Source organism: Triturus cristatus, chromosome 9 (genome assembly GCF_964204655.1).
Source record: "Triturus cristatus chromosome 9, aTriCri1.1, whole genome shotgun sequence".
NCBI lineage: Eukaryota > Metazoa > Chordata > Amphibia > Caudata > Salamandridae > Triturus > Triturus cristatus.
The window spans coordinates 1,103,587,604-1,103,609,412 of NC_140592.1; the positions used below are offsets into that span (position 1 = coordinate 1,103,587,604).

At 48.4% G+C, this 21,809-nt stretch overlaps 1 protein-coding gene across 2 annotated transcripts in view; it reads right to left on the reverse strand.

Annotated features, from left to right (window-relative positions):
- Positions 1–21,809, reverse strand: part of LOC146799439 (galectin-3-like) — a 242,139-nt gene that overhangs the window by 166,090 nt on the left and 54,240 nt on the right. For both annotated transcript variants that reach the window (XM_085628073.1, XM_085628074.1), the window contains exon 3: positions 15,645–15,672. In XM_085628073.1, the coding sequence (XP_085484199.1) occupies positions 15,645–15,672 (28 nt within the window). The remainder of the gene's footprint in view (positions 1–15,644; positions 15,673–21,809) is intronic.

Consider the following 21,809-nt stretch of genomic DNA (forward strand, 5'->3'; position numbering starts at 1 on the left):
ACTTTACTCTTAATAGACCTCAATCCCAGCCTAAAGTACAAGCAAGGTCAGTCAAACGTCAAATAAGACGATGGGGTAAACTTAAAGACGGAATATTCGAATCAGCGCTCGACCAAGGCCCTATCAAGGTAGAAGATGATAACAATAAAGCTGTACAGCAGTTCAATGATTGGATGCTGGCAGCAGCCGATAGGGTTGCCCCAATAAAAACAGTTACAATAAAGGAAGTAAAGAAATCAGCCCCATGGTATACTCTCGAACTTAAGGACCTAAAGATCAAATGTAGAAAGGCAGAACGGTATTGGCGGATAGACTATGATGACCTAAAGAAAATCGCTTATAGTCTGTCTGTGAAAATATACAAAGAAGCAATTGTAGATGCTAAAAAGACCTTTTTCACATTAAAAATCAAAGATGCTGGAAATTCCACTAGGGAATTGTTTAAAATAGTTAACCTGCTGGCAAAACCCCAACAGGTTGGCACCTTCAAACCAGATCAACATTTTTGCAACTCCCTTGCGGAACACTTTGAAGAGAAAGTAAATAAAATATACAATAGTTTCTCACACACCATGAAGTCTCCGGATCCGACTGGGTCTGTTATATGCACCAGCCGGACACTGATTAGCTTCCAGCCGGTGAGTAAAGAAGAGGTTAACTCTATTCTCCTCTCCTTAAAATCAGGAGCACCCACAGATCCATGCCCACCAACCATCATGCATCAAGCTGCAGGCCAAATCACTGAACATCTCACCCCACTCGTGAACCAAATTCTAAGCTCAGGAAAATATTCCGCCATCTGGAAGAAGGCAGTCATTACCCCTTTGCTAAAAGAAATCCAGCCTGGATCCCCGCAATCTTAACAACTATCGTCCTATTGCAGGACTTCCTTTTGCAGCCAAGGTTCTAGAAAAACATCTGAACAGATCTCTCGCCGCTCACCTAGACACACACGGCCTGCTTGACTCTTCCCAGCACGGCTTTCGGTCACGACATTCAACGGAATCAGCACTTGTAAAAACTGCTGAACAGATCCGGAAGATTGTGGATGGCGGTGGGAGGGCAGTCTTGGTACTTTTAGACCTCTCTGCAGCGTTTGACAACGTCAATCACACTGTACTGGTGCAGCGGCTGAGGGACCTGGGAGTGGGAGGAACCGCCTTGGCCCTATTAGCCTCCTTCTTAGAAAATAGAGAGCACAGGCTGTTCTGGGAGGGCATGAGATATGACACCTCCCCTGCGGAGTGCCACAGGGATCGGCCCTCTCTCCTACTCTTTTCAATCTTTATGTCACACCTCAGGCCGACCTCGTCAGGAAACATGGTTTCATGTTAGTATCGTAAGCTGATGACTCTCAACTCATTATATCCACCATCAATCAGCCTGAATCTGTTGCATGCAGTTTCCATGCATGCCTCTCGGAAATCTTGTCCTGGATGGGTCAGAATTATCTAAAAATAAGCACTGATAAAACAGAGGTGATGGAGTTTGGACCCAGCCTGCCATTGTTGAATCTATCATGGTGGCCGATTGAGGCAGGAGAATGTCCGTCCCCTGTAGAGGAGGTCAGAAACCTGGGGGTCCTCTTTGACAGCAAACTTAATTTTGCTGCTCAAGTCAACAGCTTGACGTCTTCGTGTTTTTTCTTACTGAAGAAGTTAAGAACATTTTTTCCTTACATACCCCAGGAACTCCAAAAAACGGTTATGGTGGATCTTTTTCTCTCCAAGCTAGATTAGTCTAATGCCCTTTTTTTAGGGATAAACAAGTTTCAATTGCTGAAGCTACAGTCCCTGCAAAACGCAGCTGCCAGGCTGATTCTGGGCCTACACAAAGGACAATCCACCTCGGACGGGATACGTTCCCTACATTGGCTGCCTATAAAACAATGCATAGATTTTAAAGCACTCACATATGTGCACAAGGCAATCTATGGTGGAGCAGCTGAAGGTCTTGAAAATGTTTTTATATCATATGCTCCTTTGCGAGACCTAAGATCAGCCACTCAAGGCTTGGTCAGGGTACCAAAGATTAAAAGAGAAGGCTGGGGTGGCCGCACAATTACATACTGTGCAGCCAGACTCTGGAACAAGCTGCCCCAATCTATGAGGCTCCAACCCAACCTTCAGATTTTCAGAAAATATTTAAAAACCAGGCTCTTTGCAACGACATAGGCCGTCATACTCCGCCTTCCCCTGCTACAGCACCTTTCAGCGTCAAGACGCCTCGTCATTTGAGCGCTTTAGAAATATATAAACATAAACAGACATATCATGGCTGCTGGAGATCCTATCAAGTAGCAAGACAAGTATGCCATGGACGCCTAAGATGCTCCATGCAATAAAACATCTTTGTATACTAGGGACCCACTCAAGGATTTCTCACAGACGGAACTACTGAGAAAAACTTCAGGATCCTTATCCTGACACTGACATTTGAAAGGAAGCTCCCAATGTTCATGTATAAAACCTTCACCTAACGCTTCATATCTGGCCACTTGATGGTGTTGTACACAGTACTGAAAGTGGAAAGTCGAGATTGGTAGTTGTAGGAAAGTAGGATCTGCTTCTATGGTTACCCCCACTTTTTGCTAGAATTAATGCTGTTTCTAACTAGTCTGACTGGTATCCTGCTAATCAGGACCCCAGTCTCTCTGCTTTCTCCCCTAAATTTTTATGGTAAGTACTTAGGTACACCCCAGATTGGATACTGGGGTATGGTACTAATATACACGGGGCATAGGCACCCCAGAGGTCCCCCACAGGCTGAAGCATCTATTATGCCACCTATGGAAGACCTATCACTACAGGCCTGCCGCTTCAGCCTGTGTAAGCTGGTGCCAGTCTTCTAGACACGGACAGCACAACATGGCTGCTGCCGACCAGAGACATGATTCTGCCCTCCTGCTGCTGAGCCAAGCTCGAGCGAGGGAAGGCAGAACAATAGGCATCCTGTCACAGGGAGGTGTGACCACCTCCCAGACAGGGTTTAGTGTATTGGGACAGGGTTGAAGCGCTTGCCAGCGTCACAAAGTCTGCATGCCCTCCATGCATAGTCCAGTTCATACCAGTTCATGGAGATGTTGGCTCCCGCTCTGGCATGAAACTGGACAAATGACAGGGGAGTATCCTCCCCCTTGTCCAGCCCTCCCTAGGGAGGGACCTCTGGATTGTCTCAACACTTTCCTTAGGGGATTTAAGGGCTTACCTGAGGGTGGGTCCCTAGATTCGTCATGGGACAAGATTCAATCAGACACCACTTCAACTTCGACCGTCTGGGCACTCTGGACTTCACTGGACTTTGCTCTGGGCAACAAGGCTGCAACCGGGAAGACTCCTGCTGCTCCTGATCTCTTTGCCCTGCTCGTTTGCTGCAATGTTCATGCCTGTGCTCCATACAGAAAAATTTCCAGAGCCTGTGGGCATCTCTCTTGAAGTGAAGGAGTACCTTCTCTGAATTTGCAGGCACCGCAACTAAGCTGACCAGTCTGCTGCTTCTGGGCTCCCACAGGTTCCGAAAGGCTCAGTAACACAGGTGGTGGTTCTTCACATCCCTCGAAGACTACCCTGTCCTCTCACCAAGTTTGAGGCCAGTATCTCTTGTTGGAGCCACAGGAACCAAACTCCTGTGCACCATGTCGACTTACTGTTGCAAATGCTTGTTAGCTTCCTTCCACCAAGATCTTCAGGCTCCAAGTAGCCCCAACCTCAAGCATCTCCAGTGACCAGAATCTTTGACCACACCGCATTGCTTGTGCCATGGGCCTGCTTCTTTGGTAGCTGCTCGAGGACCTCTTGCGACTCCATTGCTTCTGGCCTGGGGGTCCTGACGAGGGTCACATTTGAATTATTTTGGGCTCCCCTGATTGCTCGGGGCCTGCTGGTGGTGAGTCTCCTGTACCTTGCTAGTCCCGACATTGCACCTTTCTCTACTTCCACATTGGTTGCAGTTGCCAAGGCTTGTTGGTGCTCCCACCGGACACCAACCCCTCAACTCTCGCCATCCGACGTGGGACAGCTCGTGTACGGCTCCTGGTCTTCCACATCGTCGCCTGGTCTACACAGCTGCAGTTCCAAGGACACGTCTGCTCTCCTGCAACACCTGACATCTGTGGGCATTTGTCTTCCGTGCCTCCTGGTCACTTCTGAGTGGCATAGACTCTGTCCCCTCTGATTGCATTTTCTTCACATCTTGAATCCACCTTTGGGTTCCACCGGACACTTTCACCTTTTCCAGCAGTGGCATCTTTCTGAAGTCTCCCACTGAGTTCGACAACGGTTTCCGACACCACTTCACACCTATTCACCCAGCTTCCCTGGTGCAGGTATCCTGGTTCCCAAGGTATCCACAGGTGGGGAGGCTCTCCAACCTCTTGTATGCCAAGAGGTTTCTTCAGGGTCCACTGGGAAGGGTCCACTTTCTTTAAAATTGCAACTGCGACTGACACATTGATTTGTGAGGAGAACACGGTTGTGTTCCTACACTGCACACGACCTCTGTGGGGCTCCTTGGGTTGTTCCTTGGGTCCCCGGCACTTCTATGTCCTCTGACTATTGTCTTGACTCGAGCCATGGTTCGCAGACCGCTATTGTAGTATATGGTTTGGTCACCCCCTGGGGATCACTGTGTATTCTGTGGTACTTACCTGTTTCTATTGAAAAGTATTGTGTGCATTGTGTATATCTCCGGCTAGGAGATATATGTATGTGTTAGTGAGTGTCTTATAATAAATACCTGTTTTTATAAATACACTGTGTGTTTTTTTTTTTACTTAATCTATACCTTTAAGATTATGTTCTGGTAAAACAAGCTGCTTTACACTGCCTCTGGACTAAGCATGAACACTGCTCTCCACAGCTATCACTTAGAGAGCCTTCTAAGGTTGTCTAAGACCACTAAAATCATCATACGGGCTGTCTGGATCAGTGCAAGGTGTCCACTTACATCAGTGTACATCATACACTGAGCCAGCCTCTCACATTGGTGTGCAGCGGTTGGGATTCAAGCCTCCATTATTTTACCAGATAATCTTGGTGTGGATTAATTGAAAAACCATCACTAATACTGGGCACATATAATGCAAGCTTAGAATAAGTAAGTTCTACTGAACTTAGGGTTGGGTAGTTAAGGGTCCGCATAACCCTTTCTCCAACCTCAGAGAGTTTAGTTCCCACTAGGTTAGGTAGGTACAACACCTCACTACACCTAGTATGTCTTCTAAAGGCGATTCTAGTGGCTCTCTGCCTTCTAGATACAGTGAAGTCACATTCCATGAACTGAGGGCCCTGTGTTCCTCTAGGAGGCTAAAGACAGGGAAAGGCCCTAATACTCAACGCCTCCTAGATGTGATACTGTTGGATGACCTTTAGAAAGCTAGTGGGTCAGATGACCAGGACAGAGTGGGTGGGCCAGGGACAGAAGACGGGTCAGGAGGGAACCCTCTTGTTGACCTTGATTCTGACTTGACCAGGAGGAGACTCATGACTCTCACCTGGAGAACTCAGATCCCCCAAAGGATAGTGTAGATGGCACAGAGGGTGCCCCCGTAAATGGGTCTCCCACCATCCCTCCGGGGAGGGTCCAGAGTAGACCAAGGAGAATCCAATGCTTCAGGACATTCTATAGGGAGCTCCATATCTAGTAAGAGGGACAACTCTTTTGACAGGGAGTACCAACTGCTTGACGTTGAGAAAGCAAGACTTAGGCTCAGGCAAGATCAGTTGGCCCTTGACAAAGAGTCCCTAGAAGTCCAGAGAGTTAGAAAGAAATTGGGGCTATAGTCCCATGGTGGCAGCAACAGTGTCCCTAGGGTTAGGGAAACTTCTTTTGACCAAAGGTGCCTGAACAAGATAGTCCCTCCTTACCAGGAGGGGGATAATAGCCATAAATGGATCACTGCTTTAGAGAGGGCCCGTAAAGTTCAGAGGGTCCCTCAAGAGCAGTGGGCAGCTATCTTGTGGCTCTCCTTTGCTAACAAAGGTGACCTATTCATAGGACACCCCCGCGCCGCACGGCCACCAGCTGTCGCGTGTGCCCTCCGCCTGCCTGCCGCTGCTCTCTGCCTTCCTGAGCCTTCCCGCCTTCGGGCCACGCCCCCCCGCCGCCGCTCGTTGTTTCCCGCTTCCCTGCCATTCTGTCGCTTCGTCTGATTTTGTACTGTATTTTTGTTTAGTTACTTGCTCTCCTGTGCTAGTATTGTTGCCCCCCCCCTGTGCTGTTGTCCCCTGCGCCCACCCGCCCCGGAGTGTGGACACGCCCCCTTCCTCCCCGCTCCCGCCTCCCAGCTGCTCCTCCCTCCCTGCACTTGGCCATAAATGGCGACCGTGCAGCACAGGTGAGTGTGACCTATTCATAGGACACCCCCGCGCCGCACGGCCACCAGCTGTCGTGTGTGCCCTCCGCCTGCCTGCCGCTGCGCTCTGCCTTCCTGAGCCTTCCCGCCTTCGGGCCACGCCCCCCCGCCGCCGCTCGTTGTTTCCCGCTTCCCTGCCATTCTGTCGCTTCGTCTGATTTTGTACTGTATTTTTGTTTAGTTACTTGCTCTCCTGTGCTAGTATTGTTGCCCCCCCCTGTGCTGTTGTCCCCTGCGCCCACCCGCCCCGATTCCCGCTTCCCGCTTCCCGCCGCCGGGAGTGTGGACACGCCCCCTTCCTCCCCGCTCCCGCCTCCCAGCTGCTCCTCCCTCCCTGCACTTCGCCATAAATGGCGACCGTGCGCACGCGCAGCGTTGACGCGCAGCGGGCGCGCTGATTGTGCGCCGAAGGTGCGCCAAAGGTAAGCCCGTCTGCGCCCGTCCGTGCCTGGCCCGCGCCCAGCGCCCGAACCCCTGGCCCCCAAGGACCCCAGCCCACCCGCCAGACGTACAACGCCGCCACCCTCAACGCACTTAACACCGGCCGAACCCCGGGATGCCACCAAGCCACCCCGAGACGCACCCACGGACCCTTCAGCTGCCTTGCCTGCAAGTTCACCTGCATCTGGACCTGCCCCGCACCAGCACCCGCCAAGCCGAACACCAGCAGCAACCACCTCAAGTGCATCCTGCTCAACATCCGCTCCGTCCACAGACACGCCATCGAACTCTGGAACCTCCTCGACACCACATCTCCAGACGTTGCCTTCCTCACGGAAACCTGGATGAACGACTCCTCAGCGCCCGACATCGCCATCGCCATCCCAGAGGGATACAAGATCACCCGGAGAGACCGCGACAACCAGACGGGAGGAGGCATCGCCATCGTCCACAAGAACACCATCCGCATCACGACCAACACCGACGACACCCTGACTACCGCCGAACACCTACACTTCCAGATCCACACCGACCTCAAGACCACCCTCAGAGGCACCCTGATCTACCGACCCCCGGGACCACGCACAACATTCAGCGAAGACATCGCCGACTTCATCAGCCCGCACGCCCTCCCCTCCGCTGACTACATCCTCCTGGGGGACATCAACTTCCACCTGGAGAACAACAACGACCGCAACACCACCACCCTGCTCGATAACCTCGCCAACCTCGGACTCAAGCAGCTGGTGTCCACACCCACCCACCTCGCCGGACACACACTCGACGCCGTCTTCTCATCCAGCAAAGACATCGCCTTCAGCCACGCCACTGGACTCCACTGGACGGACCACAGCTGCGTCCACTTCACCTTCAGAAGAACCACGATCCACCACCACCAGCAACAGGAGGCTCGAAGAAGCTGGAACAAGATCACAGCCGACCAGCTCGCCGCTTCCCTGAGACAGCACCCCCCAGCCAGCTCAGCGAACCCCAGCCAGGCCGCCGACAACCTCACGAAGTGGATCAGCACCTGCACGGATGAACTCGCCCCACTGAGGACCCCGCCCAACAGACCCGGCAGCAAGAAGGCCCCATGGTTCACCGACGAACTCAAGAGCTCCAAGAAGAACTGCCGAGCCCTCGAGAAAGCCTGGAGAAGGGAGCCAACACCGGACAACATGACCACCCTCAAGCTCGCCACCCGGAAGCACCATCAACTTATCCACGCCACCAAGAAAACTGCATTCAAGGACCGGCTGGACAACAACGCACACAACTGCAAGGAACTCTTCAACATCGTGAAAGAGCTCTCCAACCCCAATGCCGGAAACAACGACATCACCCCATCGCAAGACCTCTGCAACTCCCTCGCCTCCTACTTCCACAACAAGATCGCTGACATACACAACAGCTTCATCCCACAAACAACGCCCCCCACGACCGCACCAACGCCCCCCACCACCACCCTCAGCGCCTGGACCCCGATCAACACAGAAGACACCATCCACACGATGAACTCTATCCACTCCGGATCTCCGACCGACCCCTGCCCTCACCACGTATTCAACAAGGCCGACGCTGTCATCGCACCCCACCTGCGAGACATCATCAACACCTCCTTCGACACCGCCACCTTCCCTGAGAGCTGGAAGCACGCCGAACTCAGCGCTCTACTAAAGAAACCAACAGCGGACCCCACCGAACTCAAGAATTACTGCCCCATCTCGCTCCTCCCGTTTCCAGCCAAAGTCATCGAGAAGACCGTCAACAAGCAGCTGGCCGCCTTCCTCGAGACGAATGGATCCCTCGACCCTTCACAGTCTGGCTTCCGAGCCAACCACAGCACCGAGACCGCCCTCATCGCTGCCACCGATGACATCCGAGCCCTGCTGGACAACGGAGAAACAGCGGCCCTCATCCTCCTAGACCTCTCCGCGGCATTCAACACTGTCTGCCACCGCACCCTAGTGCAGCGCCTCAGCAACGTCGGAATCCAGGAGAAGGCACTAGAATGGATCATCTCCTTCCTCGACGGAAGGACACAGAGAGTCCGCCTACCACCGTACAAGTCAGAGGCCACCGAAGTCATCTGCGGCGTCCCCCAAGGATCCGCACTCAGCCCCACCCTCTTCAACGTCTACATGAGCCCCCTTGCGCCCATCGCACACCAACACAACCTCAACATCATCTCCTACGCCGACGACACCCAGCTGATCCTCTCCCTGACCAACGACCCCGCCGCCGCCAGAGCCAACCTCCACGAAGGGATGAAAGACGTAGCCGAGTGGATGATGACCAGCCGCCTGAAACTGAACTAAGACAAGACGGAAGTCCTCATCCTGGGCTCCTCGCCCTCCGCCTGGGACGACTCCTGGTGGCCCCCCGCCCTGGGCACCGCACCCAAACCGACAGACCACGCACAAAACCTGGGCTTCATCCTGGACTCCTCCCTCTCCATGACCAGACAAGTCAACGCCGTCACCCAGGCCTTTGTCACCAGCCGACTGGACTACGGCAACGCCCTCTACGCCGGAACCACCGCCAAGCTCCAGAAGAGACTCCAGCGGATACAGAACGCCTCAGCCAGACTCATCCTCGACATCCCCCGAAGCAGCCACATCTCCGGACATCTGAGAGACCTGCACTGGCTCCCCGTCAACAAGAGAATCACCTTCCGTCTCCTCACCCACGCACACAAAGCCCTACACGACCAAGGCCCGAGCTACCTCAACAACCGCCTCAACTTCTACGCTCCCAAACGCCATCTCCGATCAGCCAGCCACGCCCTCGCCGCCGTCCCCCGCATCCGAAGAGCGACAACAGGAGGAAGGTCCTTCTCCTACCTGGCCGCCAAGTCCTGGAACTCCCTCCCTCCCGACCTGCGCCTGACCCAAGACCACCTCTACTTCAGGGAGAAGCTCAAGACCTGGCTGTTCGAGCAGTAGCGGCACCCCCCCCCTAGCGCCTTGAGACCCTCCGGGTGAGTAGTGCGCTTTATAAATGGCTTGATTGAAAGGTAGAGCTAAGCTCCTCATGGTTAAAGAAGAGGATGCTGACAAGTAATCAGCACTGAAGAGTGCTTTCACACATGGGTTTGGCTTAACCACTGAACAGTACAGGATTAAGTTCAGAGACACCCGAAAGGCACACACCCAGGACTGGGTAGATTTTGTAGACAGTGCTATTAAGGCACAGGAAGGCTGGCTTCATGAAAGCAAGGTTCAGGACTATCAAGGATTGTACAATTTGATTATGAGGAAGCAGATCCTTAATAATTGTGAGAACCAGATTCTGCACCAGTACCTGGTAGACTCTGATCTGACCTCACCCCTAGAATTGGAAAAGAAGGAAGACAAATGGGTTCACACCAGGGTTAAGCAGAAAAACCATGGTAATGGAGGTGACCAGAAGAAGCAAGATTCTTCTAAATCTCAGGATAAGGGTGGGGACAAAGCCAAAGATATGAAAGAGTCTTCTCAATGGCCCCAAAAACCTGCATCTGGGGTGAATTCCGAAATTCCAAGAAAGGCAAAAGGAAAGCTTGGTGTTACTTCTGTAAGGTGAAGACCCATTGGACAAAAGATGCTGATTGTCCAAAGGCCAAGGAAACTGCTCCTACTACCACTGCTCTTAAGGCACTTGTTCCCCCTAGCACAAGCAAAAGTGGTAGTACAGCAAACAAGGGATTAGTGGGGTTAACCTTGGGTACTAAGATGGGTTCTGACTTAATCAGAACACCAACTCAGGCTGTGTTGGTCTGTGATGGTGGCATGGATCTTGCCACCTTACTAGCCAGTCCCACTAACTTGGGCAAGTACACACAATAGCCTTTAATCAAAGGGAAGGAAGCACTGGATTATAGGAATACAGGGGCCAGTGTCACCATGGTGACAGGGAAACGTGTCTCCCCTGAACAGGTCATACTTGGACAAGTGTACCAAGTTACCAACGCTAGCAACGTCAGGACTGACCATTCCCTGGCAGTTGTGAATCTCAGCTGGGGAGGGGAAACTGGACCTAAAAGGGTCGTGGTATCTCCAGACCTACCTGTCTATTGTTTGTTGGGCAATGATCTAGAAACTTCAGCCTGGTCCGAAGTGGAGTTCAGGACTCATGCAGGGATGATGGACATCTCTGCCAGTGTGTTTGCTGTCACCAGGTCTCAGGCCAAACAGCTCACCATTGAAAAAGCACTGGATCCTGAAAAAATGGACCAGGTGCTTCCCAAGAGAAGGAGCAGGAAGGGTAAAGAATTTCCCTCCTCACAAACTCTCATTGAAGATCAGTCTCCTGAGAGAGATGGTCTTAGCCCCTGTGAAGGAACTGCCCCAGAGGAGCTTGGGCCTGACCAGGCAGAATTCTTGGGGGCAGGGGGCCCTTCCAGGACAGATTTGAGCTTGGAGCAGCAGTCCTGCCCCTCTCTTGCACCCCTTAGACAGCAAGCTGCTGCTGAGGAAGCAGGGAATATCAGTGGGCCCCATAGGATCTATTGGGAAGATGGACTCTTGTATTCTGAGAGTAGAGACCCCAAGCCTCATGCCGCCAGGAGGTTGGCAATACCCCAGAGGTTTCCTCCTCTCCATAGCACATGATATTCCTCTTGCAGGACACTTAGGGCAAAGCAAGACTTGGGAGAGGCTTGCCATTCACTTTCACTGGCCTCATATGTCTGAAGACACAAAGGAGTTTTGTCGCTCCTGTGCTACTTGCCAAGCCAGTGGTAAGTCAGGTGGCACCACAAAGGCCCACTTAATTCCACTTCCAGTGGTTGGGGTCCCCTTTGAGAGGGTAGGGATTGACATCATTGGTCCCCTGAACCCTCCAACTGCATCTGGGCACAGCTACATGCTAATGGTAGTGAACCATGCCACTAGGTACCCAGAAGCTATTCCACTTACATCCACCACAGCTCCTGTGGTGGCTAGGGCCCTCATGGAAATCTTTTCCACAGTGGGCTTCCCTAAGGAGGTCTTAACGGGAAACAACCTTTACAACGCAGTTATTACATCGCACTACCTTTACAACACAGTCATTACACCGCAACATCCTTTACATCGCATGTCATTACAACGCAGACATTACATCGCATGTCACTACAAAGCATGTCATTACAACGCATGTCACTACAACATAGGCATTACATCGCATGTCATTACATCGCATCTCATTACAATGCATACCATTACAATGCATAGTACCCCTACACTATCCAACACTTACCCTACTGTTGCACTCACTGGAGTTAGAATAGTAATTTTTACTCCTATACTATCCAACACTTACCCTACTATTGCACACACTGGAGTTAGAATAGTCATTTTTATGCCTACACTATCCAACACTTACCCTACTGTTACACTCACTGGAGTTAGAATAGTAATTTTTACCACTACACTATCCAAACTTATCTTAAATGCAATGTAATGGTATGCATTGTAATGGTATAATGCAATGTAATGGAAAGCGTTGTAAATGTAGTTTCTAAAATGCGTTGTAATGGCATGCAATGTAAAATAATCTGTTGTAATGGATGTTGCGATGTGAAAACTGCGTTGTAAAGGCATGCGTTGTAAATGTTTGCGTGGTAATGTCATACATTCGGTCTTAAAAGACAGAGGTACAAACTTCATGTCTAGTTACATTACTGCCATGTGGATAGAGTGTGGAGTAAACTATAAGTTTACCACACCCCACCATCCACAATGCAATGGGCTTGTTGAAAGGTTCAACAAGACCCTCAAGGGTATGATCATGAGACTCCCAGAAAAGCTTAGGCAAAAATGGGATGTCTTACTACCCTGCCTTCTCTTTGCCTGCACAGAGATTCCTCAGAATGGGGTTGGCTACAGCCCATTTAAGCTTATGTATGGACATCCAGTTAGTGGCCCCTTGTGTCTAGTGAAGGAAGGTTTGGAGCAACCTCTCAAACCTCCTAAACAGGACATTATGGACTATGTCCTTGGCCTGCGTTCACGCATGGCTGAGTACATGAAGAAGGCCATCAAAAATCTGTAGGTCAACCAAGAACTTCAAAAAGCTTGGCATGACCAAAAGGCTGTCTTGACCAGCCAGGCCAGAAACTGTGGGTGTTGGAGTCTGTGGCCCCAGCAGCTCTCCAAGACAATTGGAGTGGCCCCCACACCATCCTTGAAAAAAAAGGTGAGGTCCCTACCTGGTGGACCTAGGAACTCCAAGAAGTCCCTATAGGGTACTTCATGTGAACCGCCTGAAAGCTTTTGTTGACAGGGCTGACATTGGCCTTCTCATGACAACTGATGAGGGGCAGGAGGAAGAGAGTGACCCTCTCCCTGATCTCCTCTTTCAGAACCCTGATGATGAATCAGTAGATGGAGTAGCCTTGGCAGGCAGCCTCACTGGTCAACAACAGACTGATTGCAGGCAAGTCCTCAATCAGTACAGACACATGTTCTCCCTTACATCCAGTCAAACCACCTGGTGTACCCATGAAGTGGACACAAGTGACAGCTTGCCTGTGAAGAATACAATCTACAGACAGCCTGACATGTCAGGAACTGCATCAGGACAGAGGTCCAAAAGATGCTGGAGTTGGGGGTCATTGAGCCTTCTGAGCACATCAGTCCCTGCAAACACTGCTGGGCGCAGACAGAGCAGAACCGCCTGGAATAACCTCCCTGACATATTTGCTCCAGATGACCTACCCTACCCGTGGGACCTCAACATTATATAAACGTATGCGACATAGTGATGATTCACCAAATAGAAAGGCATAACAGGAATGGCAAGAGGACCTGGGTGTAATAATAACAGACACACAATGGGAATACAGTTGCTCAATCAATAAGAGCATTTCACAAAATGGCCTGCATCGCCTGGTGCACTTTAAATACCTTAACAGAGTATATTATACCCCAGCCCGCTTATTTAGATATGGCCTGCAAGATGAGGATAAGTGTGTAAGATGTGGCACTGAGAGTGCTGGGTTCGGCCATCTTGCTTGGTTCAATCCTGAGATACATGCATTCTGGTTAAAAGTGACTGTTTGTGCTAGACTCCTCAATGCTAGACTTACTGGGCCTAGACTGTGAGGAACCAAAACAATATATAAGACAGGTGGCAATGGGCATGCTACTGGCAAAGAGATGAGTTCCGATGCGCTGGATGAAAGGCCTGGTGCTGATGATCTTGAAGTGATATGCCGACATGACCTATTTTAATTCAAATGCAGACACATTTAACACCTTGAAGCCGATTCGCAGCAGACCATGTGACATATGTGGACCATTTAAGGCTTACCTACACTGCAGGGCAGAAACCAAAAGTGATATGAATGGCCAAAAACCAGAAGAACAGGAATGGGATTGGAGAGGGGTGGACAATAGATAGAGAGGATATGGGGGCATGCATGCTGCGAAAGTAGGGCCACAGTGGTACTAAGGCCGGACGTTTTATCCCATTTAAGTGTTTGTTTAAGAAACTTAGACATGTGCTGATGATGTATAACTACGAGATTTATACGTGGTGATTGAAGCTGTAACTCTAATAATGATTTCTCATAGATGTCTGCTTACGTCCCCATGGAGGAGCAAGCCGCCCCTACGCCACATGTAAATGCTTCTTTTATGTTTATACTGTAAATGCTGCTAATAGCAACGTAATGCACATTATTTGAAAATGATAAATAAAGTTTAAAAAACAAAAAAATTAAGAACTCCCCATCATTGTGCACCTATTAACAGGTGAATAGTGTGTATTTGTCATCGAGACTGCAATGGGGAAACATCGGCATAACGAGGGAGCTGCCATTTGGTTTCAGCGTATGTGAACTAGACAGTTATGGCCCCAATGGACATTGGTTCATATATTTAGGTAATAACAGTCCTCTGTCTCTTACAACAGTTGACCATCCAATGAGAATACACCACCCACATTTTAAATGTAATCGTTTGTGTGCTGCCTTGTCTGGAAGCAAGTTTTGAGAAACTCAAACCCTAAATTCATCAACTTGCTATAAAACAACTTGAAATTTATCCTATGAGCGCTTCGCCAGGCCTTTTGGGACTTTGTGGTAATATATATGAATGAACTACTTGAATTGCTATTATTGAACGTTAAAATACAAGTACCATTTATGCATGAAAATATTGGATTGACCCTAAACAGCTTCTGAGTGTTAGGGGTTATACTTGGATAAATATCCACAGTCAAATAGGGTGATGTAAGAGTTTTAAGTAACATGACCCTCTACCCAAGCACCCAGATATAACTTAATGATACACATTTAAAATGAGGATAAATGGACATGTAAAATCAGGGTGTGCTGCCAACACTGCAATCTTTTCAAGCGTCAGAGGTAGTGCACCCTTGGGCCAGTAGTCGGTAGGACCCGTCTGGTATTTAATGTTTTCCATAAATTTTAAGCAAAGAAAAGCATGAATACCTTGAAAATAGCAACACCACCTATATAGTTTACATTCAGTAACTTTAGAATAATGTTTTTAGACATATATCCACTCGAAACCTGTGGCGTTACAATATCCCCTGCAGAGCGCAGGGGCCTGAGCTCTAGAGGGCCTCCATCTGGCACTGTGCACAGGCAGCGGGCCCCTGGCATGAGATCTTTTGACTGGGTCTGAAGCATGGGGGGCCTCCTTCAAGTAATTTTCAGGGTGCCCACTCAAGTTTCGGTATGCCGCTACTCAAAACTGTTCCTGAAACATCAGCTCTAAGCAAGCACCTCTTGTGCTAAAACACACGTGTATTCATAAAAAACAAACAACTCTAAATATACATGAATAGCCATAGGATATTTTTACAAGTTAGAAAGTCATATGGGGTAAATTGTGGAACTTGCAATAGATATTATACTTACAAAGAGTTGTGCAGTCGATCCCGTAAAACTAAAAGAAAATTAAGAAGTTATCAATATATGCTTTCTTAGTAATATTGCTAAATATTATCTTCCAAAGAAAACATGTTAAAGAAACATGATGAAACACTTTTGTTGCTCACAGTATACCTTAGTATGTGGATAGCAGGCTTGTGCCACAAGCAAAATACTGAAAATGTAGTTAATGCATAGGTATTTCTTTCACAGTTGTAGATTCCATGAGGAAAACATGAGCATGGCTGACAAGGTTGTGATGTAGTATAAATATGTGAAATCTGGTTTCTTTTGGTACAGTAGATTTTAGGATGATATGTTCTCTATTGTCCCTGGTGTTTGCGTGCAAGAAAGAATTAGTACTTATAGACTGCAAACTTAGTGCTCGATTTAGAGTTTGGCGATGGAGTACCCTGTCATCAAACTCTCGTCTACCTGCCCAATTTTTAGTCGGGTGAACTACCATATGTACGCAGCCAGAGTAAAATTTACTCTGTTAGCGTAAACGTACAACCGACAGTCTGAGGGATTATGGGCCATAGCACATACACCATTCAACTGTCTGCCTAATTTAGAATACGAGGTCAGATTTATTTTTATATTTTACTGTCTGCCACTGCCAGGAATATCCTGGCAGTGAAGGACTGTAAAAATAAAAACAAATGACCCCACACCTCGGAGAAAACTCAGATGGTGTTGGGAGCATTAGGTTTTACTTTTCCAAAAACTCCTGCTTTGGGTACATTGTTTTTGGAAAAGTAAAACGTTTTAAAGGCTTTGTGTAAGCGTTTGTCACTAATGTCAGATGCACACCTAACTTAAATGGCTTTTCTATAAACCACCATGAAGGTGATTCATGCAAACCCAAAGAGTTCACCACAGGGCCAGGGGTCAACTCTAAACTTGGTTGGTGGTGGAAAAAAGGGTGGGTAAAGCCAGGGTGGTGGACAAAAGTCCTCCACCCCCCTGACTGCCTTTACTCTGTCCACCAAACTTTATATGAGGCCCGAGGTTGGGAAGTCACAAATTACTTTAGAGCATTAGGAAACAATGCAATATCATGCACATGAGATAATAGTAATGTTTTTCATAGAGGAATTTTGAGTGACATCAAATAGATAAAAAGAGTTCTCTATGCTGTCACTCAGAAACCCGGATGTGAAAACATGGCCATTGTTCACTTTTTACCCATCTATATCTTTATGTTATGGAGGCCTGTTAGACCAGCTTGGATTTCCTTTATGATATTACAACAGTGGGTAACAGCTTTTGTTAATCACTGTTGCTACATCATAGCTGTGAATTACCAGATTTAGGAGTGTATTTATCAGCGTTCACACTACACAGGGCAGCAAGCAAAGTTGCTGTGCTGCATAGTGTGAACTGGAGAGAGTGGGAAAATACCTATATCTCCGAATATCTCTGCCTAGTGCCAACACAGTCACTCATGCACCAAGGTGCATTGGAGCCTGTATTACCAGCGGAATCGCTTTTGTGCAGGAAGGGGTACGTTACTGAACAAAAACAATCCAAAATGTCATATTCCTCTTTTGATGCATGATGCAGAAATCATTACACACAGAAAGAGGAAGCAACAAGGAGGAATAAACATATTTATCCTCATAACGCCTCTCTGTGGTAGGTGTACTGATTTCACGGAATTCCAAACCTTAGTGAATCTGGAATTGCTTGAAATGCATGGGTGGATGCACAAAAATGCCCATGCTCCACCCATCGAACGCCTACCACTAAGACATAGAATGTAATGCAATCCAAGCTGCTGCGTTGTTTTACATTACTTTCCTTAGCCACACAAATCAAGCCCTTCATGGTGTTGAATTCTTACTTGTATTCATTGCATGCACCATGTTTACCTTTGTGCAGCATTCTGTGTTCCATAGGAATGTTGACTGTGGAAGACTGGATGCTCTGCAGTTGAAGTTGCAGTCACCACCCGGTGGGTGCATTGCTGTGCCGCTCTTATTAAAGCCTACTTAACCTACTGATGAGTACAGGCCCCAGCTAGGCCCGCAGGACACAAGGGTTCGCTCTCCTGTAATGGAATCTATAAGGAAGTTGGCACGGAAACTGCAAAGTACAAAGACAGCATTTATTAACCCTTAAGGGTGGTCCTACAATCCACACAACAATCTTCAGTATTGCATAGAGTAGCACAAAGAACTTGCGTACACGGTCCCCTTTTATACACAACAGAGGGGCTCATAAGTGGGTGGATACAACATGAGACCGAAGAACATTACCATTTATGGTCATTTTCGATACTGAATCAATATGTGGGCGGAGCTAACACACTCCTTGAGCCCGCGAAAACATGGTCAAGCAAGGCTAACTGATAACAGATGTGGTCAAGTCTGGGCATGTGCCAGATGGACAAAGGAGCTATTTATAGACTGTTACTAGGCAGATTACAGGAGCAACTAACACAGAGGTTGGACTCTTCTCGTGGGGAACACGTGGAAACATGACAATACAAAATGGAGTCCGAACTTCGGTCAACATAACGGAGAAAACATGCTCTATAAGAGGGGAATTAATGTCTTTAGTAAATGCTTAATCACATCGTTGTTTCGATTTACAACAGACGACCCTTTCAGCATTTACTGAAGACATCCGGCTTGCTAGGATAATCATCATGTATGTCAATTGTCATCATTTCCTCAACTTCTTTAGCTAAACGTTTCTGGTGAGCAACATTGGCAATAGTTTTCTTATCGGGGATACAAAATGATACACATAATGAGCAGAGTGAGGGACCACATTGAACGCAGATACAGCACAAAAACAGAACCGCTACAATAATGCAGAGACCAGTTAGAACCTTCCATCCCCAGGCAGTGATTAACGCCCAAAACCATCCAGAAAAGGACCAAGTGCCGTTTTCTGTATGGATCTCAGCTGCAATTTTATGCAGTTTATTGATGGCATTATAAACTGATGGCGTATGATCAGGGATAAACACACAACAGCTACTTCCAATAATTTTACATGCTCCTCCTCTGTCAGCTAGCATAACGTCTAATACCATACAATTCTGCAATGCAACAATTCTAGTAATTTGCAATTCCTCCGTAAGATTCCCAAGTGCAGCAGCGGTCTGATTTGTCACCGCTTCTACCACTCTTGTTAATCTTTGGATCTTTCTACTGTTCAGGGCAGCTCCAACAAAGAAAAACAATCCTAAGTTAAAATCAATATACTGCTGCAGACTGGTATCAGTCTGATCTACATCATCAATTGATAAAGTACGTTTATACCTATTTACAGTCACATTATTCAATAATTTCAGATCCTTATGATAAGATGCGGGTGCTAGGAATACAGGAGGTAATAGAAATGATACATAGCATACCCCAGACCACCCAGCTGGCAGACGGTAATAACCTTTATTTCCACACACAAAGTACGTATTATGGGAGGCTAAAAAGGTACTATTGTTCAACCCATCAATATTCAGAACAGTAATACAATCACTAACACCAACAGGGATAAAACCCACACTCTGGACACACAGGTCCGCTTGAGCTTGTGCTACTTGAATCACAAATTTGTCCTTTCCCACAGTGTCTCTTGTGTTCGTGAAGATGTAGGGAATGGATTCATTGTCTGGTCGGTACTCTTCCCACTCCCAAATTGTCCCATTCGCTTGTGGATACCCATTTTTATCTTGATGGCATTCTTTATTGAGTCTGAAGAGCAATCGTCCCACTGTCGGTTTCCGAGTAGCAAAAAGCAAAGTATACCATGCTCTACAAGAGCCATTATGAGAGAAAGGAAGTGGTATAAATGGCGTTCCTCCTTTCTTCTGATGAGCTGGCATCATCCCACATATCCAACAATTCGTAGCATTCGTAGCAACGTGGGTATGATGCAGCATCTGGATGAAAGTGTTATTCAAGTAAGACTGTCGATGCTTCAACTCTTGATACGGTAATGTATAAAAGTAGTGCTCCTCAGGCACCGGAGTTGTCAACACAAGAATCTTCCGAGCAGGAGTTACATCCTCCACGAACCATGTGGTTATCCCAACAATGGCTACTGTCAACATGAACCCTAATGCACAAAGGATTTTCTTTTTCTCCATGTCAAGGTAAAAATGAAACCCAATATCTTCCTGAAACTAAAAGTCTGTCAGAACTCTTCCCCTTGGGCAGCGGTTGATTTCTTCACCAGCGGGCCAAGACGGGTGTCGCTACACTAATGCAGGGCTGATCCCCCCCCCTTGCCTCATCGGCTCTCCGTTTCACTAACCCAAGGGCCGTTCTGACAGTATGTCCCGGTACTGGAAAACTCACTTCCTTGGTCGAAGATGATATCGCCTTCCTCCAGGAGTCGCGTGGTCCAGAAAGAGCTCCTCAGTGACGTTTGGCTCTGCAGCACGGCCTGTCTCTGCAGCCAAGATTTCTCGTTGATCGGTCAGCACGGCAGCTTCCACCAATCCGGGCGGCACCTTCCTACAGTGCAGGGAATGGATCCAATTCTTTCTGTTGGAGACTCGCACAGCCGTCCTCGTTGCGAGGAGGACCTGCTCAGGACCCACCCATCTCGGTTCCAAGCTGTTCGTCCTGTCGAAAACTTTCACCATCACGTGGTCCCCAGGCCGGAGACCATGTCCTTCACCGGTAGACCGATCAGGGAGCGCCTCTCGGACCTGTTGATGGATAGAAATCAAGTTATCCGTTAACTGTGCCAGATAATCGTTCATCATTACACAAGGTACATCATACACAGCCTTAGGTCTTGGTGGACCCCAAATATTCATTGGGCGTCCGAAAACAATTTCATAAGGTGTAAGGCCAGTTCGAGAGTGTGGTACCGATCTAATTGACAATAACGCCAGTGGCAGAGCGTCTGGCCAAGTCAAAGACGTCGAAGCTTGAATCTTAGCGATCTTAAGCTTCAGTGTACCATTATACTTCTCAACTAGGCCTGCAGACTGAGGGTGAAACACGGCGTGGAACTTCTGGGTGATGCCCAGGCCCTTCAAGACGTACTTTATAACATCCGCTACAAAGTGAGGGCCGTTATCACTCCACAGAAGTCTACAGACGCCATATCGAGGGAAGAACTCTTTCAGCAGCAACTTCGCAGTAGTCATTGCAGTATTGTCTTTCGTAGGGTACGCTTCAACCCATTTGCTGAAAGCGCAGACCACTACTAGAACATACTTCAGATTGTTACAGCGCTCAAGCTGGATGTAATCCATCTGCAAAACCTCGAAGGGTGCAGTGGGTGTCACGAATCCTCCTGCTGGAGTTCGAGTACCCTTTCCTGGGTTATACCTCAGGCAGATCATACAGGTCTGCACCACCCTCTTTGCCGTGCTAGCAATCTCTGGATGCTCCCAAACTTGGGTAAGCAATTTTACAATTGCGGAAGCTCCAACATGTGCTAGCCCATGTGCCATCTGAACCATAGGCTGTACAAAAGCCGTGGGTAATTTCCATCTATCCATCTGCTTATTTCTCCAGCAGCCCTCGTCATCCAGTTCTCCTTCACTAGCCCATTGTTCCCGCTCTTTGTCAGAAGCGGTCCTCTGCATTTCTCGCACTTCCTTCTTCGCATCATGCCATCTTTCCACCTGTGACTTTACTACATACACGGCAGTAGCACCGGGCTGCATCGCAGTCTCCCGTGCTACTCGATCTGCCAACGCATTCCCTTCTCCAACTTTATCAACTACTTTCCTATGGGCGCTACACTTAACAATGGCAATTTTCTTTGGGTATGTCAATGCGGTTAAAAGATTGTGAACTAACTCTCCATGCATTATCTGTACTCCATGTGACGTTAAAAACCCTCTCTCCTTCCAGAGTAGGCCGAAGTCATGCGCTACTCCGAAGGCATAGCGACTATCTGTATAAACATTCACACATAGTCCTGTACTGAGCTCACATGCTCGTGTTAATGCTATCAGTTCCGCTGCTTGAGCTGATTTCTGTGGTATGCGTGCTGTCTCCACTATCGTTTGCAATGTGGTAATCGCATACGCTGCTGAAGTCGTACCATCTGGTAGCTTCAGGCATGATCCATCCACCCACAGTTCTCCATCTACATCTGGAAAGGGCGTATCCTGGAGATCAATACGACCCTTTGTTTGTTCCTCAGTCACGAGAATACAATAATGCGCTTTCC